At 38.7% G+C, this 18,586-nt stretch overlaps 3 protein-coding genes across 3 annotated transcripts in view; 1 reads left to right on the top strand and 2 right to left on the bottom strand.

Moving 5' to 3' along the window:
• The window catches only part of LOC144444847 (solute carrier organic anion transporter family member 4A1-like), a 10,496-nt gene extending 7,715 nt beyond the window's left edge, over positions 1-2,781 (bottom strand). The window contains exons 1-2 of the mRNA XM_078134399.1: positions 1,968-2,781; positions 403-505 (exon numbers count right to left, since the gene is read on the bottom strand). Coding sequence (XP_077990525.1) covers positions 403-505; positions 1,968-2,781 — 917 coding nt within the window. The remainder of the gene's footprint in view (positions 1-402; positions 506-1,967) is intronic.
• The window catches only part of LOC144444286 (monocarboxylate transporter 12-like), a 154,469-nt gene that overhangs the window by 14,683 nt on the left and 121,200 nt on the right, over positions 1-18,586 (top strand). The window lies entirely within an intron of this gene.
• LOC144444817 (monocarboxylate transporter 12-like) lies at positions 4,902-15,177 on the bottom strand. The gene is made up of 7 exons (XM_078134358.1): positions 14,986-15,177; positions 14,113-14,376; positions 10,828-11,013; positions 9,594-10,111; positions 6,795-6,999; positions 6,077-6,241; positions 4,902-5,303 (listed from the first exon to the last, which is right to left on the bottom strand). The coding sequence occupies exons 2-7, from the start codon at positions 14,273-14,275 to the stop codon at positions 5,146-5,148; spliced, it is 1,395 nt and encodes a 464-aa protein (XP_077990484.1). The 5' UTR covers positions 14,276-14,376; positions 14,986-15,177; the 3' UTR covers positions 4,902-5,145.

Raw genomic sequence — 18,586 nt, 5'->3', positions numbered from 1 at the left:
GCTATAAACTAGAAGTTAATTCTAAGGCCTATAAAAGATAGTTTCCGATAACTCGACCGACCTTAGGTTAAACCTAAACATTTCCTTTTGCATGTAAAAAGGTAAAATGGTAAACAATTAACTTCTATTTCCGTGTACATCGTCATGCCTTCGCCTCGTCTGTGGTCACTATTTCAAAATATCATATTCCAGAGAGAAACCATAACTGCCTAGTACAATATACACATTAAGAAAGCTTCGCGCTACTTGACGAATTGAGATGACATTTTGATGATTTTTTTTTTACATAAAATATCTGCTACAGGTAGGATGCGTTTGCATTTACGTATATATTACACTCTGTATATTCTCTGTATTCTTTTTTTTATATTTGAAATTATAAAAATAATGTACACGTCTTACTCATTCAAGTCAACTTGACCAATGTCTGTGTACAGATGCAAGAATTGACCCCCTACAACAAATCCAACAGCAGGACCAAGTACAGCTGTACTTTCAAATATTCCTACAAAGTTGAAAGAGAGAGAAAATCTGACATTTGATAACTTGAAAGAATACTACATTTACGTGTGTTTGTTTTCTTTGTAATGCAAATATATTCAATCCCCATATTATACATATACATGTACATATATGACATATTTAAAAGTTCAACTCTGATGATCTCTGATAATTATTTATCATTTTGTCCTATGCTTTTTTTTAAATAGAGATATGACATGTTCTGATAAACATGTTGTAGCTTGTTTGTCATTTTGGTGACTTTGGGAGACTTCGGCATTTACAAGGGGACGGCTGAAGGAAATAGGGTGTGTGTGTGGTTCGTACTAGAATTTGACAAATCGGTTCTCGTGGAAATGGCCATATTTTAGGGGGGAAATGGAATAAAGGGAGGGTCATATTTTATTTTGACTCACTGTATAGTACTAGTATTATAACTTGGCATTATGGTGTGATTTGGCATCTCATGCCCTACACCATTGCCAGGGGTTCTACACCCCACTGCTGCAACATCAGAACACTTAACTGCTGTCATTGTACAGTAAATCAGAACATACAATGAATCCATTGTATATAGATTTTTATGTAGTCTTTTCGATGAACGTCGACAAGACACATACTTTAATAAGGACAAGTGAATTACATTGAAATACAAAGCACGCCCGGTATGATTATTATACTGCACTCATGGTGGTTTTTTTCTTTTTCAAGGCCCAATGATCACTTCAAGGTTTGTGTATTTTATCAGTATGAATATAAGGATTACGTGCGTTTTGTATAGGACTGTCCTTCTCTAAAGCATTGCCAGACAAATGTTTACTCATTCAAATTTTACTCCTAATCTCAACATGGGCCTTTAAATTTCGTTGACTGTTGTGCCATTATGACAGTCTGTGGCGTACTACACTCACAAACGGTTGGCATGGTCTAACGTTAGTCCCTGGGGCGGTACCAATGGCCAAGACTGTGGGGTGTACATGTACAGCTAATATTGTCAACCCTAGCTCCCATTTTTAGACCTATTTTGACCAAAAATCAATACCCTATTTTAGACCAATACAGGATTTTGAAGATCGACTTTTAGACCAAAATACGTGTACATTAATTTGTAATAGTTCCATCATTATTAAATGGTGGATCGCAAAATGTAGTTTTCTATCTAAGACCTGTATTTTTCGCTCAGGAGGCAAATTTAGTAAAGGACAATGGACCACATTTCGACCAAGCAAAATCGAAAAAATATGTAGAGTGGACCCCATTTTAGACTCTTTAGCTTTCAGAAAAACAGAGACCCCGTTCTGGATGAAAGTGCTAGACAATCAGCTGACATTTAGTTATATAGGGCTTACAGTCTAATTGCTTGTGCCCCTAGGCCTCGTCGAAGTCTCTCCCTCAATACTGTTATTATACAGTTGCATCATGATACGTACGTCATCGTGTAATTAATATCATGTTGTTGTACTTACCTAAGTAAACCGGGTACCTTTTAGGCTGGACATTTTCATCCAGGAAGGTGATTCCAAGAGTATAAATTGGTGTGCCGCCAAACCCATGTAAAAACTGAGCCACGACGAACATACCCATGTATATGATGTTCATACCTGACGACCCATCGTGACAATCATCGCTGTGTCCGCGGTCTGGATCACAGGTATCGCTCGAAGTCGTGTTATAGTTACTATGGTACAGACCAGCTGTGAAATGCGGCAGTGCAAATAAGAATGATCCAAGTCCCATGATAAAGGCACTATAACCAAGCCATTTAGGTTTGTGGCCATGTCCACCTATGTAGGTGACTGGAATCAAAACGATCAACACGGCAATGGCGTACGAACTGACGATAATTCCGCTACCAACGCTCGGGAGGTCGAACTGTCTCTCTAAACTAGTCACGGAAGTTGATATGAGGCCATTTATGACCATACTTTGGACCATAGCAAAACCACATAAAAATAGTAGAAAAAATTCCCCTTTGTTGAAAACTTGTAAGCAGTTTGGACTGAAACAACCCCACCCGCAACGGTTTTCAACTTCTGGTGTAAGATCCGCGCTGTCCTTATTTGTGAAACTAGAAATTTCGTCGTTGTCTGTACATGAGGTATCCACGGCACGTTCATCACGATTATCTGTGTCTCTTCTCGACCACATTTGCGTTTCGGTATCAGCACTGATGTCGTTCTTCAGCCTCATTAGAGTCGGAGATCCTCCGTGACATTCAGCCAAGTTATTGAGGTATAATTTTCCGTCCACACCGCCGTTACTAGTATCACACGAAGTCATTACAATATTGCGCTGTTGGAAATTTTGGAATCACCTCTCACCACATCGCCATCGAAAAAGAGGCAAGATCGAAGGTCGGATAACCGTGAATATACCATTGATAGAATAATTGATTGATTGCATAGCTGGGTAAAGTGGTGTATCCAGAGATGACCTTCTTTATATTATCTTGCTGTGACTGCATGTTGTCTAATTTATCTGTATAATACCTCCCATAGTTCAGAGGTAGGTAAACTGTCGGATTGAAAATCGCTAAGGTAAAAGGTCGCTCCGTGAAGCCTTAGTCTATATTGACAGTACACATATACATGGCAACTTTAGCATTGGTAATATTTGGTATGCGAGTAGTGACGTTGCAAAAGTTGTGGAAGAGTGAAAACCTGTGACATAATTTTGTCTTGTTTAAATTTAGAGTGGCCCTTTCTATCTCTTTTTTTTCCATCGGAATATCCACAAAATGATGGGTAGGTAGGTCGGTTAAAAGAAAAGAAAATCGGAAGAGTATCGAAGTGTGTGAGTGTTCAATTCATAGCTATGTACATGCATGCTGGTGAGGCTTTCGTATTGGACCTCATGTTACCGGTTTCCAGATGCATCGCGGCGCGTATCCCTATACAATGCCAATGTATTCTGCACGCGGGGAGGGTGGGGGGAAGGTTGCGCTTCAGGGAGATCGGTGTTACCTGATGACCGTATCCCGGGTTTACCAGTAAAATCCTTCTCTGCCATTGCTGCCGTGTAGTGTGTGTGCTATAAAATCACAATTAAAGTGGTCAACATAATTATCGCTTCATCGTTTCATGATCAAAATGTTATTTCAAATGTACTAAAGACAAAACAAGCCTAAAAGTAACAAAATAAACGATGACGTCGCACGCAATGCATCTTGGAACCGAAAACTATGTCCTTTTAATAGTTTTGAACTTGATCCTTATTATAAATAGTAACTTGAGTAGAAAGACGCCAAACATTTTAAACTTTTGAAGTACTAAAGGGTTCGAATCTCAGTAATAAACTATAATTTTCAATATATTTTAAATTATTATTAAATTGTTTCTTTACCAAAGCCATGGAAAAGTCCTTTTTGTGCAAACACATGAAAATATACGACTGAAGAGGGTTTTGTCGTCCTCTTTGTGCCCCTCCGCCCTCCCCGAGAACACAATAGAGAGGACCCGAGCCGTGATAAACCTCAAGATATGTGGCCTTCCAATGTCATTTTAGGGATGGCTAAAGCTCAAATATATCAAATATAAATTTTGTAGCACCATCACTAGCTGGTTAGTTGGCTTTGGCAGCCAATGCAAGAGAAGGTCGTAGAACTCCCTCAGATGGACCACTATTTTGAAACTCGATCATTTGATTCAAACATCAGAAGATACAGTCTAGACAAAACAATATATTCTGCCTACGCACCTAAAACCTGAACACTAATTGCTTACGTTTGTATGTCAGTTGGTGATTAGAACCTATTTAACCGATGCGGGTGCACTGTACAAGGGGCCGGACTCAGTCTGGAAATCCCCCCCCCCGGCCTCCCCCCCCCCCTCTCTCTCTCTCTCTCTCTCTCTCTCTCTCTCTCTCTCTCTCTCTCTCTCTCTCTCTCTCTCTCTCTCTCTCTCTCTCTCTCTCTCTCTCTCTCTCTCTCTCTCTCTCTCTTTCTCTGTGCGTGCGTATGTGTAACCAAGTACATGTATATTCATCAACTTTGCAGACCATGTGAGTTACAAATGATTTAACACATGAACAGTTCAACTTATTAAGTAAGACTGAGCTTTCGATCTCTCTTGGTCGACGATCTCCCATCAGAAAGAAAGACGATTTCCTTAGCCTATACGGCTGACCCGGCACTAGGTGGCGGTATGATCGGAATCGGCTGAAGTTAAGATACTGGGGGGGGGGGGGGGGGGGTATCGAACTACCTAACATCCATACACGTAATCGGCTAAGCAAGTCAAAGAAAACAGTATGTTGGTTTGCGATTATTTTGAAAGTATTATTCACAAAATTACTTGTTATTTCCAATAATATTTCACTAAAAACACGTGAAATAAAAGATAGAAAAACAATTCACGGCAAATATACTCCAGAGTACTTTTCTGTTTTTGAGTTTAGTAGTTGAAAGGTGAAATATCCGATTTTAGAATATGTCTTGTAAGTACGTGTGCCGAGAAAAACTTTGCAATACAAATTATGTAAAAATTACGCAATTGCTTAGTTCCATAATGTTATCTCTATGGCAACGTGCTAATACATCAGCTGCGAGTGGTTGGTTATTAGGCTACGCCAACATTCCATATCGAAAATCAGAATGAGAAAAAATATTTGCATTTTGTTCAAAATAGACTTTTCAAATCACGTTTACTAAGTCGCAGTGACTCCACTATTTTGTTTGTTTTGTTTGGCTTTTCGTCGTTTCCAAACAACAGGCATCAGGAATGTTGCTAGGCAACCAAATAGAAAGGCACATCCAGCTATCCAAAAGGCGATGACGTAGTCGCCATATTCGTCTCGCATCCAGCCTGTAATTAAAAAAAAAACCCGCAAAATAAGTTAGGTAATTAAATCCTTGTCGTTCCCAAACGGGATCGAAAAATCACAATGGGAAGTTCGTATCACACATTTCTATTATTTCTGTGAGATCAAAACATTTATACAAAAAAAATTATAGTGAAATGGACAGCAGTGGATGAAAAACGAATTGATGAAGTAATTAAAGAGAGATGCATGTAAATCAGTGAACTAATGGTACTGTATTTTACTAGTAATGGTGGGTTTTACACTCTGAGCTTTACACTAGTACATTTGTATTTACACTTGGCACGACCGCACGAACCAATAACGGCACAACTGCCTCTAGGAACATCCGACTCACTACAGTCTCTTTAAGGGCATGGGACTTAAGTTAAAGCATTCACATAACAACCTCTATCAACAAGGTCAGCAATAACAACCTCTATCCTACCAGGTCAGCAATAACAACCTCTATCCTACCAGGTCAGCAATAACAACCTCTATCCTACCAGGTCAGCAATAACAACCTCAATCCTACACAGTCAGCAATAACAAACTATCCTACCAGGTCAGCAATAACAACCTCTATCCTACAAGGTCAGCAATAACAACCTCAATCCTACAAGGTCAGCAATAACAACCTCAATCCTACAAGGTCAGCAATAACAACCTCCGACACCACAACTCCTCAATAACTCGTTTAATACATATTTTAAAGAAAAAGTTGTACTAATGGTGAAGTGCACACAAAAGCTATGGCGTAAACAAGAATTGCTCGTACCTGCTAATGGTGACGTACACATGATAGCAATCCCCATCATCTGCACATGCGCTGCCATTCCATATCCAATCTTGGATCTACCGAAGAAGCATGCAACTACAACGGGGATGAGGGTAGTATATCCTCCCATACACACACCGAGTATTATGATGCACACAGTTTGAGCTGAAAGAATGAGAATAAAATAGTTGTTCATAATACATAACTATAATTTCAGAGTTTTGGAGAAATAATGATATCGTATTAAAATTCAACACATATAATTTGATACATCAAACACTGATTCCCACGTCATCTATGGCTATCGTGTATTTTCACACGATATATTACACATTAACTGGGCAGTATTTCAGCAAATGAATACGATTAAACGGAAGTAAAACGGTGATGGCTCAGAGTCGACTATATCACAGACGAGGTACAATGTGTGCTAAATAATTCATTTTCAGCCATTTTTTCTCTCCATGTTCAAAATAATTCTCCGAATCTAAATAATGTTTGTCTCGATAATGATATGAATATATCATGATTCCTAATTGGGTTTTAAAAGAAAGGGGACACTGTTGAAGATTGTGGTCAAAACCTATTTGCCTGGAAAATAATACCGTGACTTTATTTTGATGGGTGACAAACCAAACGCAAACACGTTTAAGCTTACTAAGCAAGCAGTGTTGTCGTTCAGCCACTTCTAGCGGATATCTCCAAATGGTACACTTACCGGGATAAGACCTTAAATAGATACTTGCAATTGTCGTAATGCCGGCTACGCCTGTCGCAATACCATAGAACACATATGCCTTCGATAGCCGAAGATTGCCGAGAGCACCACATACAGGTCGGCCAAAGAGCTGGCTTATTCCCATTATAGCTGGCAAGAGGGCGCCGTAAGTGTTTCCGATACCAAAATCTCGTGCTCTTTTGACCTTTGGCAAAAAGAAAATAATTGCCATAAATCATTGGATGGTATTAAGTGAAGTTCTTGGATTCGTAAAATGTGCAAGATGCAATAAAATAAACTACGTCTGAGTGATGTAGGAGAGTTTGTAAGGTACGTCGTGTCGAGGCGCCCTCATCGATTTTATTACCATTCTCACAGGCAAGGAGACGGTCGTTGAGGGCGGAATGACATGACGCACCGTATAGTCTCGCCGTCTAGTATTGCAGCAGATTGATTCTAAATGCAGCACAAATTCAATCACACAATAATCAATTTAGACTAACAAATAAATGTGACACCATTACTAGTATCTGATAAATATATATATCTGATAAAAATGCAATATCTAAAACATCTTGGTTAACTATTATTGTTTTACAAATAATTTCACTTCGAGAAAAATAACCAAAACTTGAAGATTATGATGTAAAATTTATTACAATTGCAGAAAATAAACACACAGAATAGATCAGTTTGTGTGCAATATTAGCAACAGTAAATCTGAAATTTCGAATTAAAATTCAACATGAACTTTAATTGTATATATCACTCGTTGCATAATTAGGATATGTTACAAATTGTACTATAATTATTAAGTAATGTTAATTTAATGTTTATATGTTAATCTCATGTTAATTTCTAAAGGTTGTTCCGTGTGTCGTCATATTGAAATAGGTTGACATGAGAGAAACAATGGCACGAGCGAGATCGGTACTTCGACTAGTGTTCGTTGTAACCGAGTTTTCGTTATAAGCGAGTTTGTACTAAACGATGATTGAATGTATATGGTAGTGTAATAATTAACAATGATTACCTTTGGAAGTACAGCCAGTGTATGTTATGTGCGAAATTTCTTAAACTTAAAAAGGCATCCACGGTAATACACCCCACAAATATCAGGGCAATTGGTCCAACGGTTTTTGACTTTTAGTTGTTTAACACACATCCCCCACAGACAGACAGACAGACAGACAGACAGACAGACAGACAGACAGACAGACAGACAGACAGACAGACAGACAGACAGACAGACAGACAGACAGACGGACGGACGGACGGACGGACGGACGGAAAGACATACAGACAGACAGACAGACAGACAGACAGACAGACAGACAGACAGACAGACAGACAGAGACAGACAGACACTTTGCCATGCCTATAGCACTTCTGAACGTTATAAGTACAGTTGTGCTAAAAAGGAACGCATTGCTTATTCCTGTATGTTTATCAGGCTTTTTACATTGTAAAAAGGCTATAAAGTTTTAAGTCTAAAAATTGAATAGAGAAATATTGAACGGCGTATATATTAATAGTTTAGATAAGTTCGATTCACGTAGCTTAAAGTTCAATATGTGATTGCATACTTTGACCTAGCAACGTATAGTACATTAGTTCAATGACCAGGTTTGTTCAACTTATCGTTTTAATTTTAACGTATGATTATTCATACACCGATAGATAGTACAGGACAAACCGTGTTATTGTTACCACAACGATGTCTGGTGATCGTGAGATGAAAAAGTCATATCTGCTTTACACATTCCGATCTCTTTAATGTATGGATTGCATTATATTAGAGCAAAATAGATATGTAGGGGGTGTCAGAGTCTGACACAGGCTGATACAGTGTAGTAAATGAGTTATTAATTAAGGCGCCGTGTATTTAATATGATATGGGGTTAGTTTAAAGTTAACGTTGCCGGTTATAGGTTACATCATGACACAGATCTCAGACCCAAGCTGACAATCAGACCTAGGCACATTTGAAGCAACAACAACGCTATGGAGAAATACAATAAATAACTCCAGCTGTTCCCAAATACTCATTCCAATACACATGAGACAGGGACTAGTTTTTTCCATGTGGATATACACACAACAAATAATTCTTCCCACTGTTTCCAAATACTCTACTCCAATACAAACATTTACTGGAACTCGTTCTTCCCAAAGAAGAACCACTGACTGGAATAGGCTGTTCCAGGACAATATTTTGGAAACGACTAGGATAGGTGAATACCTTATACGGTATCCATTCAATGAGATTCAGAAACTCTTTCCCCGCTATCAGTTGGCTAAATGTCAGTATTAGTAACTGGACGCTTTCATGTATTATTACTGATACTGATAGAGTTGTAACAAGTCTTCGTACAAATCATACTCCAACCCCTAACTACAAATGTATAAGGTCAAGGCACTTTTAAGCCGCAGGTACAATTGTCTCTCAAGAAGTTGATGATTGTACAGAACACAAAATGCATCGTCGTAAAGTACATACAGCCTCTTTTACGGCACCGCCCAAGAGGCTTTTCGCAGTGTCGTGGAAGAAACAGCTCGGGTTTGCGACAATGACAAAATAATAAACGAGAGCGCTAGCGAATTGGTTAGATGAAAACCCTGAATAAAATTAGCGCATCTCCGTATATTCCTACATCATTTTCATTCGCTGTAAGAACTTTAAATTGTTGAATTTCGTCTGAATATTCGTAGGGGTTCTTATACATTTTCTTTCCAAAACACCGCTTGTTATAGCAATATTATGCACATACATCTGTAAGGCAACTGTGATTAACTTACCCAATGCGGTATGACGATTCCAAAGGCGACATTTTGTCCCAGAGAAGTCATGATAAATAAAATAAAGACTGGATCCTTGAACAGTTGGAAATCATGAACTGAGCGTAAAAATTCTTTGAGTCCTTGGCATCTCTCAGTTTTCTCTTCGACTGTTTCCTCTATGTTCTGTTTTTGATCGGAAGATCGTTCAAGGAACGTTTTCGCCTCTTCGTTATTTTGCTGTGGTTGTTCGATTTCTTTGAAAGGAGTGTCATTTTTGAGTTGCTGATGCATAACAGTTTGAGGAGGGGGTCTAAATAACGCCCCTGAAAGCGTGATGTGAAGCATTATAGCAGATAGTATTAGAAGCATGCCTCGCCAGCCATATATGTCCTGTAAAATGCTCCCTGACAAAGCAATTATACACTGGCCAGCACCAGCCCCCGCCATAGCAAAGCCGAGGGCGATAGAGAGTTTCTTCTTGAAATATCTTCCAATTAAATCCACTGATGGGACTGCTGAAATTGCATGTCCAAATGCTGAGGGAGAGAGAGAGAGAGAGAGAGAGAGAGAGAGAGAGAGAGAGAGAGAGAGAGAGAGAGAGAGAGAGAGAGAGAGAGAGAGAGAGAGAGAGAGAGAGAGAGAGAGAGACAGACAGACAGACAGACAGACAGACAGACAGACAGACAGACAGACAGAGACAGACAGACAGAGACAGAGAGAGAGAGAGAGAGTGGGGGGGTGAGAGAGAGAAATCATTCACTGTACACGATAAGCTAAATGTGTATTTACAGTAGAAATTAGAATAACCTAATTTGATTATATTACATATTTGTAATTAGAAAACGTTTGTGTCTGTCTGTCTGTCTGTCTGTCTGTCTGTCTGTCTGTCTGTCTGTCTGTCTGTCTGTCTGTCTGTCTGTCTGCCTGTTGTCTTTGTCTGTGTGACCAACCGTCCATCGGACTGTCCGTCTGTCTGTCTGTCTGTCTGTCTGTCTGTCTGTCTGTCTGTCTGTCTGTGTACTGTATACCTACGTACATACGTACGTACGTACGTACATACATACATACATTGTGCCTATATATATATATATATATATATATATATATATATATATATATATATATATATATATATATATATATATATATATATATATATATATATATACATACATACATACATGCGTATGTCAAGGCTAACTAACGATAGTAAGTCTTATCAATATTATCATAAGCAAAGGCATAGAATTACCTGTAATAATTCCAATGGTGACGTAGAGATGATAGATGCTACTAGCAAAGTAACTTAAAAAGAATCCCAGGAATGAAAGAAGACCTCCAGTCATGACAACGGCTCGATGCCCGAACTTCTTACATAAACCTACACCCACTGAGCTGAATATGACAGAAACAAAACTGTAGATTCCACTGGCCCATGCTATGAATTAAAAGAACAAACACATAGCATTAATGTTTGCAAACTACGAATATTTTCCTTTTTTTCAAGAAAAAATACAAGCGACTTTCACAACAAGTGTAAAGACAAAAACACTAGAGAGGCAGTGAGCTATGAATATTCCATACTGTATTAAAAGCGACACACATCATATATGGTGAATAGGCAAACATTGTCTGTACGTACAAATTGTTACGGGCACCACTCTTTCAGAAAATAAATTAAAAGTTAAATTTAATAGCAAAATGTGAACAAGGTGAAGATAAATGTGATGAATGATATGTGCTGTATATACCTCCCCGAGCATAAGTTCTGAAAAATCGGGAAAACTAATAGACCATATTCTTAAATGGTGGCCGAGATCTCGCAAAATGCGAGAGTTTCTGCTTGATGTGGTACATTTTGACTCATATTTCGAGCAGCACAGAATCAGTGATGCAGACATGAGTACTAGTTGTCATGACGTTGATATACCAGGTTATGTAATCTATATATCTTCTGTTCAATGACAATAACTCGACTTGTGCTCTGTGAATAGGAATTCAAAGTTTTACCTCAGTTCTAACACATACCAGACAACCAACGTAGCAACCAACCAACCAACCAACCAACCAACCAATCAATCAGAATTTATATATCTCCAAAATCCAATACGAAATAATGTTCATTGGTGCTGATTAAGAACAACAGTAAATTGATATGATCAGAGGGATAGAAAGCTTTAGTCGTGTTTTGGCGTTCTTAAATGTATCAACTGTAGCTGATGATTTTGAATATAGTTAAGGGTACACTGTTCCATTAAGAAAACGGGGACAAAGAACGCATGCATTCTCCACATACAACGTTTTTATTTATTTACGATCCCGTCTACAGTATTTATCGTCGAAGAGATCCGAGGAGATATGTACAATGTATGTGAATATCGGTTTAAACCTGTTATGCCCACTACCAGATGTCATCACCCAGATAATTATATATTTTCAAATACAAAATGGGGTTTACAGCTATTGCCTTCAAGAATTTGGATTCATTTTTAGTCCAAAAAACATACCAAAATAACGATATCGTGTAGGTAGGGTTTCATTTATTGTATGTTTGAATATGCTTCATGTAAGCCAAGGTGAACGCGTTCAAATAAAAATACCGAGGATTTATACACTGGTCGTTCTACGTCATGACAACAAGCTAGGTAATTGGCTCTGAGGTGATCAAAAGTTAAAACGTTCAAAATTGCCATTATTTTTCCAGATTTTTTTCTTCGTCATTCAGCTTTGGTTTCCACAAAATGAGAATAAACAAATGGCGTTTGTGAAAATGATAATACAAATATATAACATTTTCTGACGATTTATCAGCGTGTCACAATTAATGAAAATATACTGCCCCTTCCTCAAACGAGCGAGTTTCCTTCGCCCTTACTGTTGATACGATAAACAGATGCATTGCTGAGCGGTGCGACATGCATCAAGGACCTTCAACCCATCGTGGTATAAATCTGAAGGACGGCCTACAGCCTGATGAATTATGTGACTGTTGTATACAACCCGTGAAAAAATACCGGTGCGTTTACTTGTTTGTGGTAAGCAGGAATGAGACAATGTTCATGCACTGACATACATATTGATGTCACTAGCACTACCAACTCATCAAACAAAAATACCACGTTCGCGCCCGGACCCATATGGTTGACAGAGTGACGCACCTCAAATCGCTGTGGGCAACTGTTCTTATCATATTACAACTTTCAAAGATGATATAAAGAAACCGAAAAAATTGTCGAATATGAACCTATACATCAGAGGCACCCGCTGTTATTTTTTTATCAGTTGTGTTGACGTTTTACCTAATTTTATCTTTTGCTGAAGTCTTCCCTTAGCTACTCCATTTAAACAAACGCACTGGGCTTTTTTTTCGTGGGTTGTATCAACCGAAGCGTGAATGCAACCTTATGACACTACTATGTTTGTCTGGGGGAATACGTGATGTCTGCAAATCACATACTATATGGTACAAACACCTGTACGAATTATTTGACCAGAAATAGGAACACCAAATATATTCTAGCTTCGCAGGTTTTTTTTATGTCTTAACTGATTGGATTGTTTGTATTTCTTCAACTTGCTCATTGTATGATCCATGTTGACTCTAAAAACACTGGACCTTCTACTGATCTGAGGTTGACTGTAACAACTTCCAAATCAGTTTGGTAATTTCCAGGTCAACACAAACAAGATAAGTGCCATACACATGTAGTTTACATAGTTCCATATATACTATGGTATTGGCTTCTGATATAACATCACTTGATTTGAGAGATATGACGGTGGCATTTAACGAGTGACCCCACTTGATATCAAACAAACAACTGATACCCAACAGCCGCAAAAGTACGGCCGCTATAAATTGTATGTCGAATTTTAAGCCCTTTCATGACTGGAGACAAGTTCTAAATAATTTTGGGACCCAATTTATATGAACATTTTCATAGTTATAATAATAATATCACTTCATTACAAAGTAACATTTCTTTAATTCCAGTCTAAAATGAAGCTGATATATGCCAAAAACTTACATAAAAACAAGATTTTTGTTCAAATAATTTTGGCGGCAAAGTTTTCAGTACTGAATGGGTTAAATCGCCATCCTTTTTTTCACACACATTCGTCCTGTCTCTCACTTTAATTCTGGATTACGACCAATATGTTGGCCGATTATCAAATTTGCAAACAGTTTGCTCTGAACTATAACCCCGTGCAATAAGGCAAATTCAACGTGTATATACTATAAACTCAGCGTCGTAAACCACAGACTCTTTTACGGCACCGTCTACGATGCACCGTCGTTACGTAGATGGAAAAATATGCTCCAGCTTGCGAGATTGTATACACTGAAACAGTGATACATTTATTGCAAAAACCCAAAACTAATAGTTAGCATTATATGGCACATTTTCGTTTTATTTTTCTCGATGGTGTTTTGCATTGCTGAATATAACGAAACCTGCACTCGTAGGGCACAGCATTATCACGCTTACCGAAACGATTTTCAAAAATATGAGGTGAACAATTAAAATCTACATACCTGTAACAGCTTTAGATTCGCCAAATGCATCTAAAAATGCGACGTAGAGTACTCCCAGTGCAAACAGCGTACCAGTGCACAGACCCAGATTTATAAAAGCTCCCACGACAATCAACCATCCCCACCCACCGTCGGGTGGTTCAGATGCTATCCGTTTGCCCATGGTTGTCCGGAACTGTACAGTTCAAAGACGTTCACCCTACCATTGAGATCACTGTCCAATGTTTGACAATGTGCTTATAGGTTCGACCGGTCGTCGTTAATCTGTGATAACATAATAGGAACAAAAATGTTCGAGTCAGTACAATAGGCTACAACTACGCAACCCAGGTGAGTTTACACCTGTGGTACGAACAGTAGTAGTGTATGAAACGTTAGCACAACTGTGGCGTGAACGAATCGGCAGCCTAAATTTTGCATAGTGCCAGAAGGCAACCCCCACTGACACTCTCTGAAAGTACGATCCCGCGAAGCACAGTCACTTGAAGAATGTATTACATTTGTAAATACTTTAAGCCAGTATTGTACTCAAAGTTTAGCGCTACGATATACTACTATACGAACGCTCCTACGATATTAATTTCGTTCATCGGATTTCAGGCAAGGTGGTACTATAGACGCAACATTTTAGAAAAATTGTTCAATACAAACCTACACGCGTCTGTGTTTGTGTTAATGTCGGCCAGTCGTGGCTACCATATCTGCTATGCTATGCTATTACAATAAAAGACGGTGTATTTCATACTTTCTATGTTGGTCTTGAAAATGTCATTTTCAAGGGACAAGTGTAAATCAAAGTGAATGTCGAGTCAAGTGCAAAGCGAACTGCCTAAATATTTAAAGAGAGAATGATTAAAACGACACACTACTCACTGGTTACAGTTTGTCGCCTCGGTATCAGCTGTAAGTCCTTCAAATGTGTCCATAAATATCTGGTGACGAATCAAAGTCCAAAAATTTGAATGACCTTTGAAAACCTCGTTCCCTGGTGATATGAATGATAAAGCGTCACATTGTAGCGACATATAAATATAAAGACTGAACGACCTAACCTTGATCAGCTAGCACGCTTTACATAACTGAATTTGATATATGATATGATAAAGCTGTAATTATTACGCCAGACTCGCGTTTTAATTGTTAATTTGAAAAAATTCCGTCGAAAAATAAAGGCGTCATAAAAGTTTGTAACTCTGAAATATTATACTATTCATTGGAATGCATTTCCTGACTTTGCACTCGCAGTGAAATCTCCTCTTTTTAAAGGAAACAACTGACAAATCTAAACCACGTCGAACGCACATTGAAGATTCGGAGGTGAAATCTTGTCCTTTTTCGACATCGGTCCCCGCTGCGGTATTAAATAGATAGATAGATAGATAAATAGATAGATAGATAGATAGATAGATAGATAGATAGATAGATAGATAGATAGATAGATAGATAGATAGATAGATAGATAGATAGATAGATAGATAGATAGATAGATAGATAGATAGATAGATAGATAGATAGATAGATAGATAAAAAAATAACGAACAAACAAACGAACGAACGAACGAACGAACGGACGGACGGACGGACGGACGGACGGACGGTCGAACGAATGTATGAATGAATGAATAAATTAATTAATTAAAATATGAATAGTTGAATAGCTGCAAGTACGTCATAACTATTTGTGAACAAATTTCTCTGCCGGACAATCGTACGACATTCAAAGCAAACATGTGGTAACTTTATTTGATTAATTAGAGTTACTAAATCACTTTAATAAGTATAATTTAGCTTTACAAAACGGTTTCATTCTTGTCCCGTGTGCTGTCACATTACTTCCAATTATTGACCTATTGACCTTTAACATTCAAATTAAGAAAGACAGATCTTAAATGTCATATAATTTACATCGACGCTACCAAACAGGCATGCGCAGTGTTGTTCGTCTGCGAGAATGACCTTTTCAATCTGTATGTCTGCATCTGTTTGCCTGCCTGCCTGCCTGTCTGTCAGTCTGTCTGTCTGCCTGAGTCCGTTCGTCTATCCATCCGTCCACCCATCCGTCCGTCTGTCTGTCTGCCTGCCTGCCTGCCTGCCTGCCTGCCTGTCTGTCTGTCTGTCTGTCTGTCTGTTTGTCTGTCTGTCTGTCACAGTGTCCGTCTTGGTGTTACTTCTATATTCACTCATTCAGACAGATGGCGAAATAATTCAGATTCTATGAGTGAAATAAAAAATTAACTAAAAAAGTACATGAATAAATTAAGTAAATAAATAAATGAGTGGATGAGTGGATGAATGGATGAATGAATGAATGAATGAATGAATGAATGAATGAATGAATGAATGAATGACTCTTTTATATCCCCGGTACGGACTTGGGTTTGCTTCCAGTGTTTTTAGAGTGCATCGTACATTTTGACTTGTCGGTGCTACTGGCTCGTCAAATATCCGGTATTATGTAAACATGGTCGTCAATGGTGGGAGTAGACAGTATCAGTATAAGGAAAGTGATAGTTAAATACTAAATTCAAAATGTCTTACCCAAACGACCTCCGCTATAGACAGGATGGTGGTGATCCACGTGAAGATAGATAGAGGCACTATGGGTGATTCCTTTATCACTCGTCACTTCATCTCAGTGTCGTCATGCTGCAGGCTGCTAGCCGGTGTTTTTTTTTTCGCTAATTCAGTAAAACAGGCGACAAGTTATAATAATTGTGTTCCACAAATATCATCGGAAAATGCACGGTTAGGTTATAAGTTACGATACCATGTAAATAACTAGAATTAGAACGAGGAGGTCAATTTTTGACCTACTTAATACGACGCAATTGTGTCAACTTGCAGTGCGCCACCAGCGATGAATCTTCATTAATTGCGACAGAGCTCCGCGCTGCAGAAGTTTAGGAGCTTTCGATGGCATGTACATAATCACATTTCTTCCTTGTCTGTGTCAACATCTAGTTGTTATATCATTACATTTGAAAGACGGCACAGCCTGTACGGGATGCCACTTTTAGTTTCACCAATTTCCCTTGTTATGGCTGATAGTCTCCATGATCCAAGTGGGGCCAGTTTTTACTCACGTATTGTATGCTCATTTACATTTGGCTTTGTCGCAAAAAAAGTAAGGCTTGGGTCAGAATTTACGGAAGGGGGTGCGCTGGGGAGAATTTAGTTTGGTCAAAACAAATTCTCAGCCCCCTCCCCCCCCGGCCCCCTTTCGCGCTATCAAATAAATTATGGCCCCCGTACTGAACCCAATAATTTTCGGAGCCCCCTCCCCCCTTCCCGGCTACACATATTTTAATGCGTAATTATACAATACCCCCATCCCCCTCCACTACTTCAGAGATGTACAGGTATATGGTTCACTACTGTAATATTAAACTAAAGGACGGGTCAGTTTCTCTGGCCTCGGCCGGGGGGGGGGGGCCTTCGGCGAATTTTTCCATCAAGCCGACGAAAAGTCACTATCTCCCTCTCTGTAAGACCAAAAAATAGGCTGACCCCCGATCACTTAATTCTAAAACATAATGACACCCCCTCCCCCGATATATTATATTTACGTGACAGGTTATATGACAGGATCATGACTCAGAGTGGACTGCTTGAATAAATACTTGAAATGAGAGTATCATATACTAAATTAGCGACTACATGGTAAATATCCAAAATGGGAGTTTAATTACATCTCGACAGTAAAAGGTAGGACGAAAGCTTTGTATTGGGAATATGTACACTTCCCATGGGGTGGGGGGTCCTAGATGTGGCCGGAGGTTTATTGACACTTAAAGCCAATCTTTAGGCTATTCAGACCGTTTTAGACAATAGTTTCCAAGCTTTAGAAGACACCACCAACATGTATTGATTTTTTCGTTTTTAAAGTTTAATAACATCTTGACAGTAAATGGTAAGGAGAAGAGCTTGAGATGGGTATATGTCAACTTCTCATATGGGGGGGGGGGGCCTAGGGGTCTCCCCCTAAAAGCTCTTGAGGTTTTTACTCTTAAAACTAATGTTTATGCTATCAGACCCTTTCTGACAATATTTCCAAGACAGCCCCAAGAGGTAAAAAGCAACTACATATGATGTAAAAAAAAAAAAAAAACTAGCATGATATTGACAGCAAGAGGTAGGGGAGAGTTTTAGACTGGGATATGTCCACCTCTTGTGGCGGTTCTAGAGAATCTTGAAGCTCTTGAAGGCGGTTTTGTTATTCTTACAAACTAGTAAAGCCAATTTTTAGGCTATTCAGAGCCCTTCAACAAATTCTGAAACACTCAAAATCTATTTATCAGTGAATCAGTGAGAGAGTGAGCGAGCGAGCGAGTCTATCTGTCTGTCTGTCGATGTACCTATCAGTAACTTGCCGAGCCATGGCCTTGAGTCAAATTGATACAAATCGAGAGACCCTTGTCACGCCTTTTGGGGATTATGTAACATAAATAATAAAAAAACAAAGTACTCTAAAAAA

The sequence above is a fragment of the Glandiceps talaboti genome, chromosome 13, assembly GCF_964340395.1.
Source record: "Glandiceps talaboti chromosome 13, keGlaTala1.1, whole genome shotgun sequence".
Classification (NCBI taxonomy): Eukaryota; Metazoa; Hemichordata; class Enteropneusta; family Spengelidae; genus Glandiceps; species Glandiceps talaboti.
Note: the sequence above shows the minus strand (reverse complement) of the source record. Positions and strands in the feature narration are given on the sequence as shown.